Raw genomic sequence first — 19,938 nt, forward strand, 5'->3', positions numbered from 1 at the left:
TTAAGTATATATATTGGTACAATTTAGGATAAGTTAAATAGGTTGTTGTGAATGTGTTGGGAGTTGTTCTTCAGTGGCTTATCAGTTATTTCAAAGTTACTGTTGACTGCTCTCTGCAGCTGAATGAGTTGCCTTTCAAGCTAGCGCACTGCAGGGCTGAGAAGCGCGAACTTCCTGTTCTTACCGGCTTCAAAAAAGTAAACTGACGTTTGGCTAGTAACATGCTTTTAATGTGAAGGCGCACAGGAAATGTTCTGTTTGCACACGCGGTAACTTAACTGCGTGCCGTCTCCTTCCGGTTATTACCGTTGGTGAAGTTTATTAGACGCTAGAATCGCCGCTCCACAGGTCCCGCGCACACATCTTTCACCAGCCAAAGTGGAGGGTGGACTCAATAACTTACTTGCCTAAGACTACATTGACCCGAATTTGGAGTGTTAATGTAGAGCCCTCTAAGCAGTGTTGTGCAGCGCTCCTATGTGTTTCAAAGAGACAGCATCTGCTCATTAGCACGGTGCGAGTGGACTTGTATTCATCATCGCACGTGATCAATTTCAGTAGCAAATGCGATCAAAACTTTCGCACTGTACAGCCCTGTGCCTATGTCAGCTGTTCATCTGAACACCTGCAGCACACCCTAAACACCCTAGCCGACACATACAATCGTGCCGGTCTTACTATCAATACATCCAAAACTGAGGTTTTAATAATGCGGGATCCTCCTCAAGACCCCGTCACATTCCATATAAACAACCAACAACTCAAGACCGTCCCACACTTTCCATATCTAGGCTCCATAATCACAGACACTGGTGACATTACCAACGAAGTTCACAGAAGAATCAGCCTAGCATCTGCCTCCTTTGGAAGACTGAACAACAGAGTCTTTCATAACAGGGACCTAACAATAAATACCAAAATGACTGTTTACAAAGCAATTTGCTTATCTATACTTATGTATGGCTGTGAGGCGTGGGTTCCATATAGGAAACATCTCAGTAAACTGGAATCGTTCCATACAGGCTGCCTTCAGCGAATACTGGGACTGAAGTGGTGGCACAGGATCCCAAAAACTGAACTTTATGAACGCGCTAACATCGAGCCCCTGGAAGTCTTCCTTTTCCAAAAACAGCTGCGCTGGGCAGGACATGTAATCCGCATGCCTCAGGATAGGCTACCCCGAAAGGTCCTATACGGAGAGATCCCAGACAGCAGTAGGTCAGCAGGAGGTCAGCGCAAGAGATACAAAGATCACTTGAAAACTTCTCTTAAGTTGTGTGGCATCCAACCACTAGTGCTGGAGACATTGGCCTCTGACCGACATCAATGGAGTGTATCCTGTCACAAAGGCTCTGTAACCTACGCAACTCAATTAAAAAACAAAGCAGCTGCAAAGCGGGTACTACGTCATCAACCTCCCGCTATGCAAGGGGAATTCTGCTGCGATGTATGCAACCGAATTTGCGGATCACGAATAGGACTGCACAGCCACAGACGAACCCATCAGAAGTAGCCAAGAGCCATGGACTTTTTGATTCTTCATCCTCAAGGGCATAAATGTGACGTCATCGTCGAAATCGACGGACAACTTAAGAAGAAGAGACTTGTGAGACTGAAGGTTAATGTACAGTAAAAGTGCTCTGTCACTGGTTGCTATGAAGGTATCATTGAATTTTACCAGTAAAAGCTTGACGCTATGCTGTATTTAATGTGACATAATTGTTCTTATTGGTATGATAATCATGTAGTAAGGTAATCACAGAGTAATGAGGGATTAGTAACTACTGTGTGGCAAAAATTATTTTATCATTACACTCGTTTATTTTTAGCTAATAAGTCCAATCTAATCAAGTACGACCGGTCAGTGTGTTGCAACAGATCTCTATGAGTTTAACATGACATGATTCAGTAATATAATTTATTTAAGTCTGTCCATGCCAAGTTTATATTACCTAACAGTGCAGTGAATATTCTGACGCAAAAATAGATGTACATATAAACATATTTCTGCAACTTTAATATTTAGAACCAGTTAACATTGAACTCTTAAAAGATGGTGTGAGAAGACGTAGAAAATGAGATGCAGAATTTCACTACACCACCTTTACTGCACCGTATTCTGGTTTCATATTTTCCGTTAGCTTCTAAATCTGCATACAAAATTATATCTGACTGCATACATTTTTTAATTGAGTTTTCATTAAATAATTGAACAACATGAAATACTTTTCAGAAAAGGTATATTTTATTCATCAACCACACTGCAAACAGCAGCACATACTGTTTATATTATATAGATTTTTGTTAGTTTTGAAATAACCAATATTTGCAGTGTAACATATGCATGCATATGTGTATGAGACTATAGACTAGAATTATACAACCTTACAAAGTCATTTGCACACCAAAAGAAACACAAGAGATCACAGGTTGTATCAGGCACACAAAGTTCAGCATAGCATTTTGTTTCAGCCAGTTTCATCTGTGAGACCCCAACACTCCTAACAACTTGGGCTAATATGTTTTACACCTTGTAGAAAATTCACATCAAGTTGTATATTTAGAAATCTATCAACTATTACACATCAAATCCAGAGTCCAATTTCCCCACACTTAAAAAAAAACATTTCTTTATGGAATTTCAGTTTCCATAGCAAACAAAACTGTTGCAAATTATTTTAGTACGTGTTCGAATCCATGCAGATCTTATTGATAACCTTTATTTAACCAGGTTAGACTCAGTGAGGTTTAAACCTATTTTCCAAGAGAGACAAGAAGCACAACAGTAGACAGTTACAGACACAACATTGCACTCACATCGAGACAAATACGAGTTATAGTTTGATGTGGATATATGATTTTGCTTACACTGACTATCCTGAGATACAGTATCACAGTGGTGTGAATGTGATTCCAGTTCAAAAAGACAAAAAATCAGAGCATTGCAACTGCCTTGTGTGTAGAATTAGGCCCCTACACTATTTTTCAGGACGCCCAGGAGAGTGTTCCGTATTTCCCGTGTGTAGAGCCCATATACGAGCGGATTCAAAAGTGGAGGTACAAGAAATATTAACATGCCCATTATCTTTTGCAGGTCAGGCGAGACATTTGTAAACCGGTGAGATAAAATTGTAAAAGTTCCCACAATCTCAAATATGATTAAAATGACCATCTGCGCGACACACGTGTTGACAGCTTTGGCTTTTGCTTCGGATCTCCCCGAAACCACACAGGTGATCAGAATCTTCACGTAGGAAAATGCCTGAATAGACACACTCACAGCCTGAAAGACAGCTGTGTTAAACAATCCTATGATGTTATTGACTGCTGTGTTCCCACACGTGAGCTTGAGCAGAGATGGATTATCACAGAACACATTCATGATGAGAGATTTGCACCTGGGAAGCCTTGTCTGCAGCGAGAACAACAATACAATCAAGGCAAAGTCAAAACCCCAAACTAGAGAGATAATGCAAATGATAACTCTGGGGGTCATGATGGAGCTGTAGCGTAAGGGCATGCATATGGCAGTGTAACGATCGTAAGCCATGGCTGCTAGAATAAACAGTAGTCCACCACCGTACATATGGAGCAGAAATGCTTGTAAAACACAGAGGGGATAGTACACCTTGTTTGTCTCTGTAACAATGTCAGAAAGTACTTTTGGGAGCATTGCAGTTATGCCTATCAGATCATTGAGGGGGAGACTAAACAGGATGAAATACATGGGCTTATGGAGGTTCTTCTTCAGAATGATCAATATCAATAAGGTCAGGTTGCAAAAAATGCCAAAAAGGTAAATTGTAATACCAAGAAAAAATATGGGATACTTCCCTCCAGGTGGAATAACAAACGTGTCCAGGGTTAGCTCAGAGCTGAATCCAAAAGATTTGTTTTCCATTTCTCACTTTAGTTAGTAAGTAATGCAATTTCATTATTGGAAATAGACTTCATGTACAAAGCACTCGCAAGTGACACAACATGTCACTTTTAAAGTAGTGCCGCATGAAGTGGTTCGCACTGCCCTGCTCTCCTTGCTTTATGTCGTATTGCCATCACCTCAGCTCTGTTACGTCGTTTTCCTCCGGGATTTGTCCGGAGGCTTTTTTTGCAGAGATGAAAAATAAGAGGATTATTGTCAACATAAAGTTCTGATATCCTTTCATAAAGAAAGACAAAGTTTTACTGTTTTTCCCCTGAAATAATGAGTACCCTTATATGACTTTTATTTGGAACAAGTAAATTACTTGTGTGTGCTCAAATGCCTTAGAAACAATCCAGTTTAACAGAAGGAACTGAAGTATGTATTGTTGTGGTTAGTTTGTGGCGGTGTTGTAGAGGGTTTTACTTTTGCGGTGCCCTGGATATACTGTATTAATTACCAGAATATGTCAAATGTTGTGAAGCTCCTGGCCTGCAAAACATGTAAAATGTATATTTAAAGTATAAATTATGAATTGCTTTAATCCCTTTGTGACCTAATGGTGGATAGAACAGAGGTTCCTTGCAGCCCAAAATGTTTCTTAAATTGAGCCCATATTTTTATTGAGTGGTTAACTATAATATTTGAACTCGAGTTTTTGCTAAGAGGAGGCAAAGTTGGACAAACCACTGAGCCCGGGTTGTGTCGGCATGATGAAAACTCCAAATGCACCAAGTCGGCCTTTTCAGCGATTGGTTTGTCTTCAAACCAGTTGATACGTTTCTGGATGTTGCATCACCAATTATAATTTAAAAATGGGAGATATGCAAAGCCAGGCCTCCTGAGGTTTTGGTCTTTGAAGCTGAGTTTTTCCAATTTGACTAGGTTTACATGGCATACAAAAGAGATAATACAGAAAAAGTGGTTCATTTTTGGCACATTTCTTTTCTAAACACTTGAAATGAACTCTGATCAAATACAACGTATAATTCATAATGTTTTAATTAACATTCAAATGACAGAAAGAACCAGTTAGATTAAAACACAGTCTGGGGGTCAGAACACAGGACCCTTAGAGCCAGCTAGTGTCTGAGGATCAGAGCAAAGGACAATCAGAACCAGCTAGAACAGCCTGGGACTCAAAAGACTAGACACACCTGTCATTTTCCATCTTTTGAGGCTTTGATTAATATTTTTCTGCACTTGTTTTATTGGGCTCATTCATTGAATAAAGACATATAACTTAGAGTCCATCGATGTTAAAGGTCACTCTCCTGTCCCCCACATACATAGCTGCAAAACCATGCTCTTGCTGACACCCCTTTAACCATTCTACCATACCTGCGGCCCGCATTGTCTCTTGCTACCTTAAATATAATGGATTCATTAAAAGAGGGCACAGACAATGTTACACTTTACCCCACAGCATTTGTCTCACTTAACCCTGCCGCCACAATTTGAGAAAAAACAACCTCTCTTGGCAATACAGGCTAATCTTCAGTTATCATCATCACATGGTTTCATATGTTGGTAGTTCATCAAAATGTACGATGTAAGTTTTTCTACCTGAATCAATTTGCTTTGGCACAACAGTTGATCAAGTTGACAGCAAGAAAATTTACTTTTACATGCAAACAATTTTTTGAAAAAAAATGCTTACAACAGCACCATGAGGTCCTATCCTTCATGGTCAAGGGGAAATGAGAGGGGCTTGAAGACATAATGCTCACATGACAAACAATGTGTTCCATTGCCTAGATACATGGGGTGTCTCACATTACCCGATGTCTCACATTACCTTGTTCTCCCCTATAGATACACATCAATGTGAGTGGAATTTTGCTATTTTCATGTTCACCTTTCTTCCAAGTATTGATAGAGAGCTATTTGAAATCTTTAGTGACATTCGGCTTTGGTTTCAATTGTAAATGTATCATTGTACTGAATGTTGGTGGCTTATAATTGGTCATTTTAATGACATTACAGCTACAGGGGCTTAGATAAATGTTTTACAGTGGTTTAAACCTGTTAAAATTTGTAGTGTGACTGTTTCAGAGTTGGATTCAATAAATCCAGCCATACTGTTTTCAGGAGTTTTAATGGTGGACAATAGTGTCATATAGCAAAGCCACATTTGGCCTACAGTTTTGCTGCACAGGCCTGGCTGGAGTTGGAAATCTTGCTCCAAACTATTCTGAAGTCTATTTTTCTATGTTTTTTCCAAGTTTCAATAACTGCATTTGCCCTGGTTGAGAGTTCAATGTATTTGTAATTGTACTATATCAATTAAATTCATTATTATTTGGTATTAATAAGAAGAATTCAGGAAACTCGAAAACAGATTTTATCAGACTTTCCAGCTAAGAGGCTACTGCAACAATATTATGTAAGTAGATATTCTACAGATTGGCAGAATTACATCAGCTACATGTGTCATTACTCTGTCAAAAAACATTTATTAATGAGCCCCTTGGAGATTCAATTAACTGATGTGTTATCAACTGTGTCACTTTGTAATTAATCCCTGGACCATTAGTAAAGCTCCGGTTGATAATGAGATTCCTCGTTTAATAACACCCTGGAGAGAACTGTAACATGTGAGGCTGCATGTGACATAATGACTTGTAAATATTGATTTGATTAACTTTAATCAACAAATATGTTACAATTTCAACCATTTTAGATTGGATTCCAGATTAAATACTGCAAAAAAGTTTGTGCCTTGGGTTTTGGAGTTTTTCTCCCCATTTATCTGCAATGTTTGATAGGAGAAAAGTTTCAATGTGTTAATTAATATATTTATGTCTATCAGAATGTATGTGTATATATACAATTAAATAAACATTAGAACTCCACTGTTCAGCCTTTTTATACTTGTTTTAAATGTCCCAGCAGAAAAATAGCAATTGAAACTGAGCAAGGAAGTGGTCACATCAGGCCTCCAGGGGAACAAGGACCTTGTTAACAAACACATAAGGGCTTTTAGGACATTAGGACATCAGGAAAGACTAATCATCTCACCCAAGAGAAATGGACATGGTGGACCCTTGAGTGGCTTTGATAATTGATTTGACCCTATAATTACTGTACTTTCTGTGGCCTTTTTCCAGGAGACTTTACTTCATCGTAATAATCTTTCCAACACTAACAGCTTCAGGTTAGATATACTTTAAACTTTTACCTGTGCAATAGATGGCTTGTAAATGTGCTTATACATACCAATGATAACTATTTAAGACAGGCCACCTGTCAAACTCAACATAAAACCTCCGCATGGGGTTTCTCCTTAGCCTGGCACCGCCCGCCTACCTACTTCCGCTAAATTTTCATTTTTGGCAGCTCAGAAGCCAGCGCATGACATACGTCACGACTAAACACAATGCGATTGGTTGGCAGATCCAGAGTGGCACTGGACAGATCCAATAGTTTTAAACTTCAACAGACACCCGCCTTCAAGTGAGTTAGCGTTTGTCAATTGAGTGATTCCAGACCTTCTGTACAAATGAAATGAAGTACGATGGTCTGGTAGGACCAGGCTAGTTTCTCCTCGCTGCCCAAACTGAATCCTGTTTGTGCCAGTTATGTACCAGTTTATGGACTTTGTGTTTTGATGGTTCAATCACTTGGGGAGAAAAGGCCCAGTTTGTGTCACTGTAAAGCTTTCTGGTCTTAAAGGAACAGTAAAGAAGTCATATATATCATAACCTTGCAATGCCTCAAAATAATTTGTGAACCAACTCCTGCAGGGTTTTGGATCATTTCATGTTTGCAACATTTTAATTTGAATAAAGTCAAATCAATCTTTCTTCGGGGTTGACTGGTGAGAGCATAACATTAAAAAAAAACTATGTAGGTTTCCTTTAGTCAACACAATGCATGTGATGTCATTTTGGTTATTTCACCTTTGACCTCAGGCACTTTTTGAAACTACACTTTACAAAAAGTAAAACATGTGCCCAAACAAGTTAAATAAATACATATCAAACTAAAAGTTACCATGCCTACACAGTACATGTGGGGATCACAAGTACTGTACAAGGAGCCTTAACTGTGTTGAATGGTTTTCCTAAGGGAGGTCAGAGGGAGAGGAATCTAAGCAAAATGCTGAGGATAAAAGATCTTAAGCTCTAACTGCTGAGTGTGGATTCCTACATTCACAGGTATGGTAACAACATCTGGACGAACTAAATGCTGTCATCGCAGTATACACTATGCCTAGTTGTAGGTTTAATTGAGCAGTTATTGCATTTATCTACACAGGATAGTGGTCAGCATCATTGTGGAGTAAAATAATTATCACTTTAATACATACAGTGACCACTCTCCTTCTTTGTTCTAATGCTTAACTTAATGTTTATGGCATTATTGTCTCATTTACAGAAACTCCTTTTGAGCTCAGATGATTGAAGTATATGTACAGAAAAAGGTGACTGAAACTAATGGTCTAAAAGGTAATTATTGTCTGTGTACGAAGCATAATGTTTTTTCCCCAGATAAGTCATTTGATATTTTAAATGTATATTCCTATTTTATAATTTATTCACTTTGTCTAACTACTAAAAACACTAAATAATTAAATCTGCTATAAAAAATAACTGGACGGAGTCCAACATGATTTTCAGAAATGTAAATTTTTTTCTGTACATAAACATTTGGAATATTATAACATTTGAACATTTTAATTTTGACAGGTTTCGAGTCTATTCTTTTATCCACTCATTAAAGCTACAACAATTTTTTTCTCTTTTAGGTTTTTTCATCCAGATGAAGCAGAATGGAAATCATCAACACGACAAGTGATATCCTAGAGATTCAGGGCTTTGACATATCTCCAGAGTTGACGTACCCTCTGTTTTTCTTACTGCTTTTTGTTTACTCTTGTCTGATCTTTTCCAACATTGGAGTGCTCGTGCTCATTATCACAGAGAGGAGTTTGCACCAGCCAATGTACATTCTCTTCTGCAACCTGTCAGTCAATGATCTAATAGGTAACACAGTGCTGCTGCCTCAGCTGATGGCTCATATCATTTCCACAGAACGCTTTGTCACCTACAACCAGTGTGCGGCTCAAGCCTTTTACAGTCACACCTTCGGTTCAGCTTCACACATGATTCTCGTCATTATGGCCATCGACAGATATGTGGCAATATGTCACCCCTTGAAGTATAACTCAATTATGACCATCAAGACTGTGATCGGTCTGTCTGCGACTGCATGGGGGGTGTCCTTAGCGCTTGTGTCTGTTTTGATAGGCCTCAATATGAGGCTGTCCCGGTGTAGATCGGTTGTGCAAAACGCCTACTGTGACAACGCATCTCTGTTCAAGCTTTCTTGTGATGATGTGACCATCAATAACATCTATGGGCTTCTTTTCACCGTGCTACTGTTCAGCTGCTCGTTGGGAGGCATAGCTGTCTCCTATTTTAAAATAGCTCTCATCTGCTGGATCAAGAAAAACAAAGAGCTGAATAACAAAGCGCTGCAAACCTGCGCCAGCCACCTTGTCCTGTATCTCATCATGCTCTGGTCGGGGTTTTTAACCATCATACTGCACCGTTTCCCGGATTACCCAGATTTAAGGAAGATTGCATATATTTTATTTCACGTGGTCCCTGCTAATTTAAATCCAATTATTTATGGGATGCAAACAAAGTCATTAAGGGATATCATTCTCCAAAAACTGCTAAGAAAAACAGCTCCAACATAATGCCCCCTTTCTTCTGTTTCACATATATGTTTGAGGCTTCAACATAAAGAGACACAGTACATAGGTCATTATTTCAGGTCATTAAATTAAATATATATGCAGTTTATATGTTTATATATACTGTATATATATTTAATGTACAGCTCCCTCTGCACACTCGTGAAAGTATGATCCATTCACATTTGTTTTGATATCTTAAAAACAACATTATGCAAAGTAGACAAAGTTGAAGGATATGTGTCTGCTGTAACTCAAGTTATTGTATTTTATTAATTAGGACTGATTTCCAAGTCAAAGTCAAGATAGATTATCATCATAAATTGTGAGGACAGTAGAATGAAACGCCTGTGTGCTGGGCCCCTTACAGAAAAGCTCTCTACATCTTGTGTCTTCAAGCTAGAACAGCATCAATGACCTTGTTTTGTATTTTGTGTTTAGTATTAGTGAGCACACAATAAGAGTAAATTCATGTATTGGTTTTCAGTGAGTTGCAGGTATCATAGTCATAATAAATGTAGAGTATTCTTTGTTAACAGTTTATTCCTGTAAGACTGATAATTATGCTGTTAAAGGTTCTTAAACTCTTAAAGATGTATGTTATGTCTATTCAAGCTGTTTTTTTGGCCTGTTTATAAGGTATGTGATGTAAAACTTCATTGTCCCTTTCTCATTGTATGACAAAAGCTTAAAGTCACATATGTTATTTTTAAAGGAAAACCTTGCATGTAATAAGTGCAAGAATAAATATACTTCTAAATGAGCAGAAATGTAATAAATATTCCCAGATATTCTGTCGTCGCCTTTCTTAATGTTTGCTCAAGATACTGAGGATGTTTTTCCTTCTTGTAGGCGTCTTGGACTCATTAATTTCAACATGTTTTGGATTGAACAAGTTTTTTTTAATTCTCGATTTCTTCAATTAACTTGCATGTTCATGTTACAGACTAGTAGTCGAAATATGTCAAGGTACAGACAAATGAATACTAGTCTGTTTACAAGAACACGCACGTTAATGAATTGGTTTGCTCCTGATACACAATATCCGTCATCGATAAAACAATAATTAATGTAGGAAATTAGTAGAGCAGCAATGGATATATTTTTTCGTCACTTCTTTATATGGCTTTTCTGAATCCTTTGACTTATTATCCAAAATACAAAGAAAACGATGACTGATGTGCAGAAACAAATCAATATTTTATTTATCTAAAATAGTTTGCATAAATGTGGAAACCATCAGTAGAAAATGTGTGTATTTACCAACAGACAATGTATGTCTTGGCTGAGATCCGTATGTTCAATGCAGCATTAAGAGGAAAGTTGGGGAATGCAGGTTGTCAACGACAAAACCCATACACAAGAAGATCATCAAAGATCTCATTAAACTTATATTAAGGATTGCAGTAGGGTGGGTGAATACATGGCCTTAAGGATGGACCATTTCTAAGAGGTTCAGACAAAGGGTAATTCAAATGACAATTAAAGTATTGGATGCAGAACCTCATAAATCCCGTTTTAATCTCTGTGCGATGTACACCAGTTAAAACTGTCATTTAGACCCACTTTTCAGTTCTGAAGCTAGATGGCTTTGCCCATGATAAGGAGGCTCATTAAAAACACCATGATGAAAAACATCCACATGAAGAAGCGGTCTAAAACTTTGGCCACTTTTTTCCACTCCCCAGTCCTTTTCTGCGTGGCCCTCTGGTCTCGGTAGCAGTTGGCTATGTACTCAATGTTACGCAGCAGCTGTTGCCTCTCAGCGCTTTGGATGCTGGCGAAAAGCTCTCTGTCCTTTCTCTCTCCATCACTCACACCACCCTTCCTGCATCTCCTCTGGACCCCCGAATCCCCACAGTCCATGCTCATGAAAACGCCATTCTTCCAAGAGCTGTAGCGGTTGGTAGGGTTCATCCCAATTGAGCCAACGGGACTCTTTATCTGATCCATTTCTTCCCCCTCCTCCTCTTCGGTGGTGGAGCCCACCGTCTCTTGTCCTCCCTCCATTTTGAAGAAGCATTCCTCTCTGCACGGTCCTGCCTGACCATTCATGGTGCAGTTGGTGTTCTTTACCAGAGGAGGGTCCTGTTTCTCCGGCCGTCGGGACAAGCAGTTCTCACCGACTTCGTAGACAAAACACATTCTGGCCAAGTACTGCAGAATGACTGTCTTGGCCCACTTGGGTACGGCTTTGGCATCCGGGCCACAGTGGTGGATATTCATGATGAAGATGGTCAAGGCAGTGGAAGCTGTGATCATGGTCATCGTTGCGATGTAATACTTTCCTGTGGAACAATACAAAAGCAGAAATTAGGGTTGGGCGGTATGGTCAAAATCTTCCTTCACTTTATTTGGAAATTTAATTTCCATACAAACTGGTGAAAAATATCAGACCAGCCTGGCTTCAGTCAGTCACAATGCACAATGTCAAAACAAACTTTAGTTAGTTTTTAGAATTAGTTTTTAAATCGGTGGATGCGCCATACACATATTTTGGCTTTCATAGGAGGCTACTGCCCTGCGTGCTTCATCTTTAAGTAGTAGAAGATTTTACTTGTTCTTTCCCCGCAGTATAAACGGTATTTCCAAATGTCTACTGGCAGATACATTTCTCCCGTAGCCCGGTATAATACTGTCATGTCGCCTTTAACTCTAGCGGAATCAACATAAGTCGTGAAGAACATAAAAAAAGAGGAACCCTTTTATTGCCCCCTTACCAATAAGTGGCACGTTATCAGAGGGTGGCATGATCTCTGCAACCAACAGCTGGAAGACGGTGAGAGCCAGCATCACAGTGACACCCAGAGACACCTTCTCTCCAGAGTCGGCGGGCAGGTAGAAGCCCAGCGGAGCCAGAAAAGAGATCATCACGCACGGTATGAGCAAGTTGAAGACATAGAAGGAAGCTCTCCTCTTCAGCTTCAGCGTGTAGGTCACGTCGGGGTAAGGGTCGGCACAGCAGCCGTACTGAATGACGTTCTTCTTGGCCGGCATACCCAGCACCTCCCACTCCACGTTGTCCACCAGGTCGGCCAGGTCGGCGCTCTCCATGGCGTTGAGGATGTCCAGCTGGTTACCGTTGTAGGTCCAGGAGCCGTACGTGAACCTGCACTGCTGGAGGTCGAAGGGGAAGTAAGACACGTCCACTTTGCAGGAGCTCTTGGTGATGGCGGGCGAGTCCCACATGATCTGGCCATCATGCCGGATCACCACATTGGTGTCCATGGAGCCTGTGAAATGGTCGTCAGCACTGGAACACAAAGACATCTTAACCCAACTTAAACAAATATATATTTTTGGATACGTTCATGAGAAGAAAAAACTAATGAAAACGGAACTCTGCTTTTTCCTGGAGTAGGTTGAGAGGTTGATTTTGAGAAAGAAACTTGATCAGCACACCAAGGCACAAGTAAACCCAACCTGAGGGAAGAGTCAACTCATTTTGTGAAAAGTTGTACTTATTCCTCAGCATTGTATCTGCATTTTAAATCTCTCCAGTAATGCTATGTGTTTAGATGTGTCAGCATGTGGTAAGTACAGTGTCCAGTGTCCAGTGTCATTGAGGACATTGCTAAGAAGTCTTGCCCCATAGCAACATAATTACATACAGTCCTGCTCACCATTATTGGCACCCCTTCATTTTTTGCATAACCTGTACAATATATTCAGAAATAAATGGAAATGTATCAAATGTATATCATCAGGATCTTTTAATTAGAGGTCCAAAGTAATTTAACAAAGAAAATTGTTTTTTCAACTTACATATTGTAATTTCAAAGAAAAAAATGAAAAAACTGCATGTGCAGCAATAATGGCACCCCTCTTTAATATTTGGTTGCACACCCTTTGGCAGTGATGACGGCTTGCAAACGTTTCTTGTAGCCATCTATAAGCTTTTTGCACTTCCCAGCTGGTATTTTCTCCCACTCTTCCTTTGCAAATTGTTCAAGCTCTTGAACGTTTGCAGGTTTCTTTTCCCCAATGGCAGATTTCAGCTCATACCAAAGATTTTCAATCGGATTGAGATCAGGACTCATTGCTGGCCATTTTAAAACAGTCCATTGTTTCCTTTTCAACCATTCCTGTGTGCTTTTGGATGTGTGCTTCGGGTCTTTGTCTTGCTGGAGGATCCATGATCTTCTACTCAAACCAAGTTCTTACACTGGGTAGGACATTCCGCTTCATTGCGCCGTCTGTAAACAAACTGCTGGTGTGCATTCCCAAAAAGTTCTATTTTTGTTTCGTCTGTCCACAGAACATTTTCCCAGAAGGATTGTGGTTTGTCCAGGTACTCTTTGGCAAAGATGAGTCGTTCCTTTTTATGCCTTTTCTTCAGTAATGGTGTCTTCCTGGGCCTTCGTCCATAAAGCCCTGTTTGGTTTAGTGTGCGGCGTATGGTACTTGTTGAAACCATGACCCCAGACTGTTCCAGGTTGGCCTTCAGGTCTTTGGATGTTTGACGTGGTGTTTTTTCCCACCATTCGCACCAACCTTCGAAGACTTCTCTCATAAATTTTTCTCTTTCCCCCACGTCCAGCGAGGTTCTTGACAGTTCCATGCTTGGCAAACTTCTTAATAACATTACGCACTGTTGAAACAGGGATACCAAGGTCTTTGGAGATGGCCTTATACCCTTTGGAGGTCTTGTGTTTGCTAATAATCAGACTTCTGATGTCCTCTGACAGCTCCTTTGTCTTCACCATTGTGACAAAGGAAAAGGGGCTAACAGATGTCTTTTTAAAACACAGAAGTCATCATTCATTGGCTAATTCATGTCACATGGGCACTGACAATTTATCACAGGTGATTCTCATTTGTGATTTACCACAGGTGAGTCATAATGTGTTTACATACTGATTTAAAGCAAAGGGTGCCAATACCAGTGACACAGCAAGCTTTAAGCTTTTATTTTTTTTCCTCTCATTGTTTATTGTTTTAAATGGTTGGTTATCATTTCCTCTTTTGTATCAAACACAAGTTCTTTACAGACAAAGAATATTTCACTTGAATATTTTTTTTCAGAAGATATTACAAATTATGTTCTTTAAATGCATGGGTGCCAATAATGGTGAGCAGGACTGTAGGTGGTACTCCCTTCCTCTCTTTTGTTGTTCTGTCTTTATCATCAGCCTGTAATTATCACTTGTATTACTGGTGTATATATAAAAAGCAGACAAAGGCCTGTACATTCCTTTGAATAATGGCTTTAAGGAATGTTCAGCTTGTGCCTTTTATACTGACCAAAATGGGTAATAATTAAAAGGATTAACTCAATACCAGTCCGACCTACTTGTTATATAGGACTATATCAGGTCTCCATACATAACTACTAGGTATGCGGATGGTATCGAGTCCATCGTAATCATCTTTATTCCATGTGAGGTGTGCATCAACCCACACTTGCCGTATCCATAAATATGCCGTCAAAATTTGGTTTCGCTCATCCTGTAAAACATAGTACATTTCAGGAAATGATTGTGACCAACGGGGACATATAAGAGGAAGAACCGAGACATGATCAAATATAAAGATGGCATTAAACTGGTGCAAAGCTATCATGTGGGCATTTGTGTGCACTGTGGTGTTTTACCATGTCGATAATTTGTGACAGTGTAACCTGCAGAGTCACATTCAGTATGTTGCCCGTGTCCTCCACTGGCCTCAGAGCACTGGTGTAGTTGGTGAATAAATCATTCAGGAGCTTCTGAGCAAATTTCCCATGAGCACCCCAACAGGCTGCAGAAAGGGAGAGAATTGATCAACAGTCATATCGCCAACCCAAACCACCTGTTGAAGTTCACTTACTTATGCCACATTATTTTAAATCAGGTAAAAATAAGTATTTGCTTAAAGCTATAGAGCGTAACTTCTGTTGCCCCCATGAGGAATTCTGAGTTATTATAAAAACACTGTCAGCACACGTGAGGTTAGCCTTTATGCGATCACTCATGGATCACTCATTCTTTCTGCTGTATGTCCAGCATTTTTCTTAGCAGTAGAATCAACAACTGAAACTTCTAAAACAAAAACTGGAATTTCTAGGGGCTTCTTGGTATTGAAGCTCCTGCGCCAGTGTCGGGGGGAGACACCAGTTCAACGCTGCCATACTAAGAAATACAGAAAGAGTTTTTTGAAGCTGACGGGCTCAATCAATTTTGTGTATACTCATTTGGTGATGGCCTGAATTTAAAGGGAAAATTCGCCCATTTTCATGTGAATGGTATATCAGGGCCGAGTATATTAGTAGTCTATTGAAAAAAGCCCCCCAAAAATTGATCCGAATTGGCAGAGAGCACAATGATTTCGGATTTAAACTGATGACGCGGGGCTGACGTAGCCGTTTTTACAGTTCCTACAGGCCCCAGGATGCATTGCGCGGGGGGGGTACGCTCTGCAGCCTGCCCAGATTCCGAGCTGCTCGCGTTACCATGGGGACATAAACACAGCACGGACCTGACCCGTGTAAGCAGTACAGTAATAGCGCGCTTCGTATTATTTCACTGTTGGACTACTACCACAAAGAAAACATGCCGTCCTATAATGTGCCTAGATGCGCCAACTTTAGGAAACAGAAAAGAAGCAGGAGTAAGCGTAAGCTGAAGATACTAGGCCCTACCTGTTGCCTATTCACCGGCGTGATGCATAGCCCCAGCCCCGGGAAAAAGAATCCGAATAAAGGTAAGCTAACGTGAGCTAAATTGCATAGTAGCCTACTGTAGTTAGTATCAGTGTTTCCCCTACATTAATAACTGTGCTGCCCACACCGCTGTTGAATATTGTGTCCCGGTGTAAGGCTGATAGATGGGGCAAGGAGGAATTAGTCTACCGGTTGTAGCTGTAGCCAAGTTACCTTAGCCGCTAAGCTAAAGTTAGAAGTGAACTCGTGAGGGGGGCAGTAGGCCCCTCTGTGTATCCTTGAGGAAGATTTAGTTGCATTTGCAAGACTGTTTGTGTGTGACTGTGTGTTTGTTTTCCATGTGCATGGTTATTAGCGATGTCGTTAAAATGATCAGCTTTCCAAAACCATAAACAATTGCTATGCTGATGGTGATGGCTGGGTGATTAGCACTGATGTCCCTAGTCTTGTGTCGTCTTGGCTCTTCCTAATGCAAATGCATAGCCACACCCTGGCATACAGTATGCTTGGCTGCTAATATAAACATGATGTCTTCTTAGACAAAAGACTACTATTGTGTTAGTGCACTAACTGACTGACCTATCTATGGTTACATAGTGGTTTGTCTGTTTTATATATTTATTGCAACAGCAACATTATCTTTACAGTATAACATTGATTTTTCTTTTGTCATCTCTTCAGTGCTGGCCTTGTGATACAATCATAATTTGTCATTTCAGGTGAGGTCCAAAGGAAGATGGTGTATTGTCCGAGGACCACGCACTCTGTTGTGAAGACTGTTTACATCCCGCACACACGCACCACTTCAGAGCATCCCTCGTAGAACTCGTCATCACATGAAGAAGGGACTGCTGCCTGCAAAGTGCTGACATCATCACTACAGCTCCCTCAGCCTGCCCTCCCTCACAACATGTCCAAAACCAACTACAGAAGAAGCTGCTGCTAAACATCACTCAATATTTCAACAGTAACTTGACGAAGGAAGCATTATGCTACAATTGTTTTTCCCAACACACTGGAAACTCAAAGCTTTTGAAAATGTTATTTTTCTTTTTTACATTTGTATATGTACATACTTTACAGTTGTGTGTAGAATAATGCACACTGTTTTACTTGCTTGTTATATTAAACTCTATCTATGCCTTATAAAGTGTTTGATTCTCTGAAACTATTTCACTTTTAGTTGATAAGTCAAACCTATGTATTAAAATGGTTACCTATGCAATGACAAAAAACAATCATGTTTATACAAAATTATTTTTATTTGTAAATACAGTCAAGGAGAATTGACACATTTTCACATGATTAAATCTCAATCAGTGTCCATAGTTAGCAGCAGTATTTACAGGTCAAAATATTTGATCATAGCTCATCCGTAGCTTCTACGTAGCGTCTTCTTCAGCCTGTCGCCTGTAGTGACCATTTGGAGATGGATATTTGGCTCTGATGCGCTGTATGACACAATCAGGTAAGACGATGCGGTGCCCTTGCCAAGTATCTCCCCTTTGGAGCACCCACTCAATCAAGAACCGACGTGTGACAAGTCGATTATGTCTAAAGAAATTAAAACACAAAACAAGTGGTTACTCTCCACAAAGCTATAATGTAACAATAGCAGCCAATGTAAGAACAAAAGACTGGTCATTTTATTTGACCTGTTGTAAAGGGTTCTTCTGAAAAGTGCTATAGACATGCTAAGTGCAACATCAGTGCAATGGCTCAGACAACACAATGTGACAAAGATAACGTTACAACATGCTAGAAAAAAATAGTGTTACTCACTCAATGATCATCTGCCCTCCCGGTCTTGCTGGTATTTGTTGTCTTTTCCAAATTATTTTTGGGATATTGAAAATGTCTCTCGGTTTCTAATGGTGATCCAGTTGTATTGTCTTACAAGGCTAACCCTAACCAAGGCTGAAACAGCTGCAGCCTCGGCCTCTCTGCATACTGTATTTCCTCGCTGAATTTCTTCAGCAGTGTAGGCTTCTCTGGCCCAACTAAATACCCTGCTGGTTCATTCCAGTCGGCCAACACACTTTTTAAAGTATCCTCATCCATATCGTCTGTGCCCATGTGAAAAGATGCAATTTTCAATGCAGGAAATGATACAAGTAAACTGTCACGGACCATGGGCATGGACAGACGGTTTGTTTTGGTTCGCACGTGCTTTTAGAGCCCGCCCCCTGGATTCACAGAGAGGGGGGTTGGTGAGCTCGGCTCCAAGAGTCTGTAGTCTGCACGAGCTCTTCCTTGACACGGAAACGTCACAGAAACGTCACCGGTGAATGGATTTTTGAAGCTCGGCCCCCGCGAAACGGACGATGTTGAAAAAATACACGGGGATATAATGCAACCCAAAGGATATTATGGTAGATGAGTTAAGGTTGAAAATCGGCGAATTTTCCCTTTAACTGACATTTATGTATATGGTCAGTGATAATCAGGGCAAATGCAGCAGTGTTTGTGCTGAAGTGGTATGACATGGATAATATGAATGCATGACAGATGGTGGAAGGGGACAAAGGGGGATGTCAGGCTAGATCACCCTTCACTAAAGCTCTAGAAAGAGATCAGGCACATCTGCCATCATGTCCCAGTATCATAGTTCTCTGCTTAGACAGTTTGGCATGTGTTGATTGAACCCTTAATCCACAGACACGCAACATATGAAATTCAATGTTGATAACAATCATTCCAAGCTACCAGGACGCCATCAATGAGATGTAGTCTACCTCTCTGTGGTATCTTTTAGAATGGAAACAATATTATAAACCAACTGGAGGATGTTTTCTGGTGTCAACAATGGATTTGGGCCAGCCAGATGTTATCCCTGAAACACTATTTCGTCAAAGCCTCTGAGCTGGATATAAATAAAGTCTATATGGGATTATAATGATGGTAAATCCTTCAACAACTGACTCCACATTCGCGGAAACTCTATGAGTGGAAGAAGAAAGGAAATCTGAGGGGAAATAGATGATTCATTCATACAGTAACATTACAACAATGGCATTAATCTAAGGGAAAATATTTTATCTAATCTTTTCTCGCACTTTGTTTGAACTGCTATTAACTCAAATCAAGAAAAACAGCTTAGTTTTAGTACTTATTTTAGATCGCATGAGGAAAGGGGGAAAATGTAAGGAGTTTAAACTTACTTGTCATAACACTGACCCACAGAAGTGAGCGAAATAAAGTTTGAATTCTCCATCGTTTCATCGTGCTGAAACAAATTATCTCGATCCAAAGAACATAGGAGCTGCTCTGTTCCCAACAACTTTACTTAAAATATATATATATATAAAAAAGGAAGAGAAGAAAAGAAAAAGAAAAAGAAAAAATCAGACTGGCGGCGAGTGCATATTTCCGTTTGCGATCTGCACAAAACAGTTAGTGTTAAAACTGAAAAAGACAATAGAGACACATTCTAAGCCCCACACACAGCTGGCCACCGGGACTCACACAGTAAGCGTGTGGCTTACTGTGTGAGTCCCGGTGGCCAGCTGTGCTGTTATAGGATGCGTTTATGGAGGGGTGGGGGGAGATCAAAACCGAAAATAACGCTCCAGCACCACGGAGAGCTCCATGTGTAGCTCTAAATAAACCTGTATGCACGTAATCCTATATTTCCTCTGTCGTTAATGATTAATAAGTGACACATAGTATACA

At 40.1% G+C, this 19,938-nt stretch overlaps 3 protein-coding genes and 1 long non-coding RNA gene across 4 annotated transcripts; 2 read left to right on the forward strand and 2 right to left on the reverse strand.

The window, feature by feature from the left end:
- Positions 1-2,965: 2,965 nt before the first annotated feature.
- On the reverse strand, positions 2,966-3,901 carry LOC307248360 (olfactory receptor 52J3-like; the record flags this gene model as incomplete). Its single annotated transcript, XM_080024762.1, has 1 exon — positions 2,966-3,901. One exon carries the CDS (start codon positions 3,899-3,901, stop codon positions 2,966-2,968), a length of 936 nt encoding a protein of 311 aa, XP_079880888.1.
- Positions 3,902-8,696: 4,795 nt separating this feature from the next.
- Positions 8,697-9,629, forward strand: LOC307248361 (olfactory receptor 13H1-like; the record flags this gene model as incomplete). Its single annotated transcript, XM_080024763.1, has 1 exon — positions 8,697-9,629. One exon carries the CDS (start codon positions 8,697-8,699, stop codon positions 9,627-9,629), a length of 933 nt encoding a protein of 310 aa, XP_079880889.1.
- A 1,578-nt stretch (positions 9,630-11,207) lies between these two features.
- chrna10a (cholinergic receptor, nicotinic, alpha 10a) lies at positions 11,208-19,494 on the reverse strand (the record flags this gene model as incomplete). Its single annotated transcript, XM_080053967.1, has 5 exons — positions 19,428-19,494; positions 15,220-15,365; positions 14,920-15,074; positions 12,347-12,879; positions 11,208-11,914 (listed from the first exon to the last, which is right to left on the reverse strand). The coding sequence occupies exons 1-5, from the start codon at positions 19,486-19,488 to the stop codon at positions 11,208-11,210; spliced, it is 1,602 nt and encodes a 533-aa protein (XP_079910093.1). The 5' UTR covers positions 19,489-19,494.
- LOC307269750 lies at positions 16,071-17,416 on the forward strand. Its single transcript, XR_013845511.1, has 2 exons — positions 16,071-16,307; positions 16,986-17,416. It is a non-coding gene; the product is annotated as an uncharacterized lncRNA (long non-coding RNA).
- Positions 19,495-19,938: the final 444 nt, after the last annotated feature.

This window comes from Ammodytes marinus (assembly GCF_949987685.1).
Source record: "Ammodytes marinus genome assembly, chromosome: 3".
Taxonomy (NCBI): Eukaryota; Metazoa; Chordata; class Actinopteri; order Uranoscopiformes; family Ammodytidae; genus Ammodytes; species Ammodytes marinus.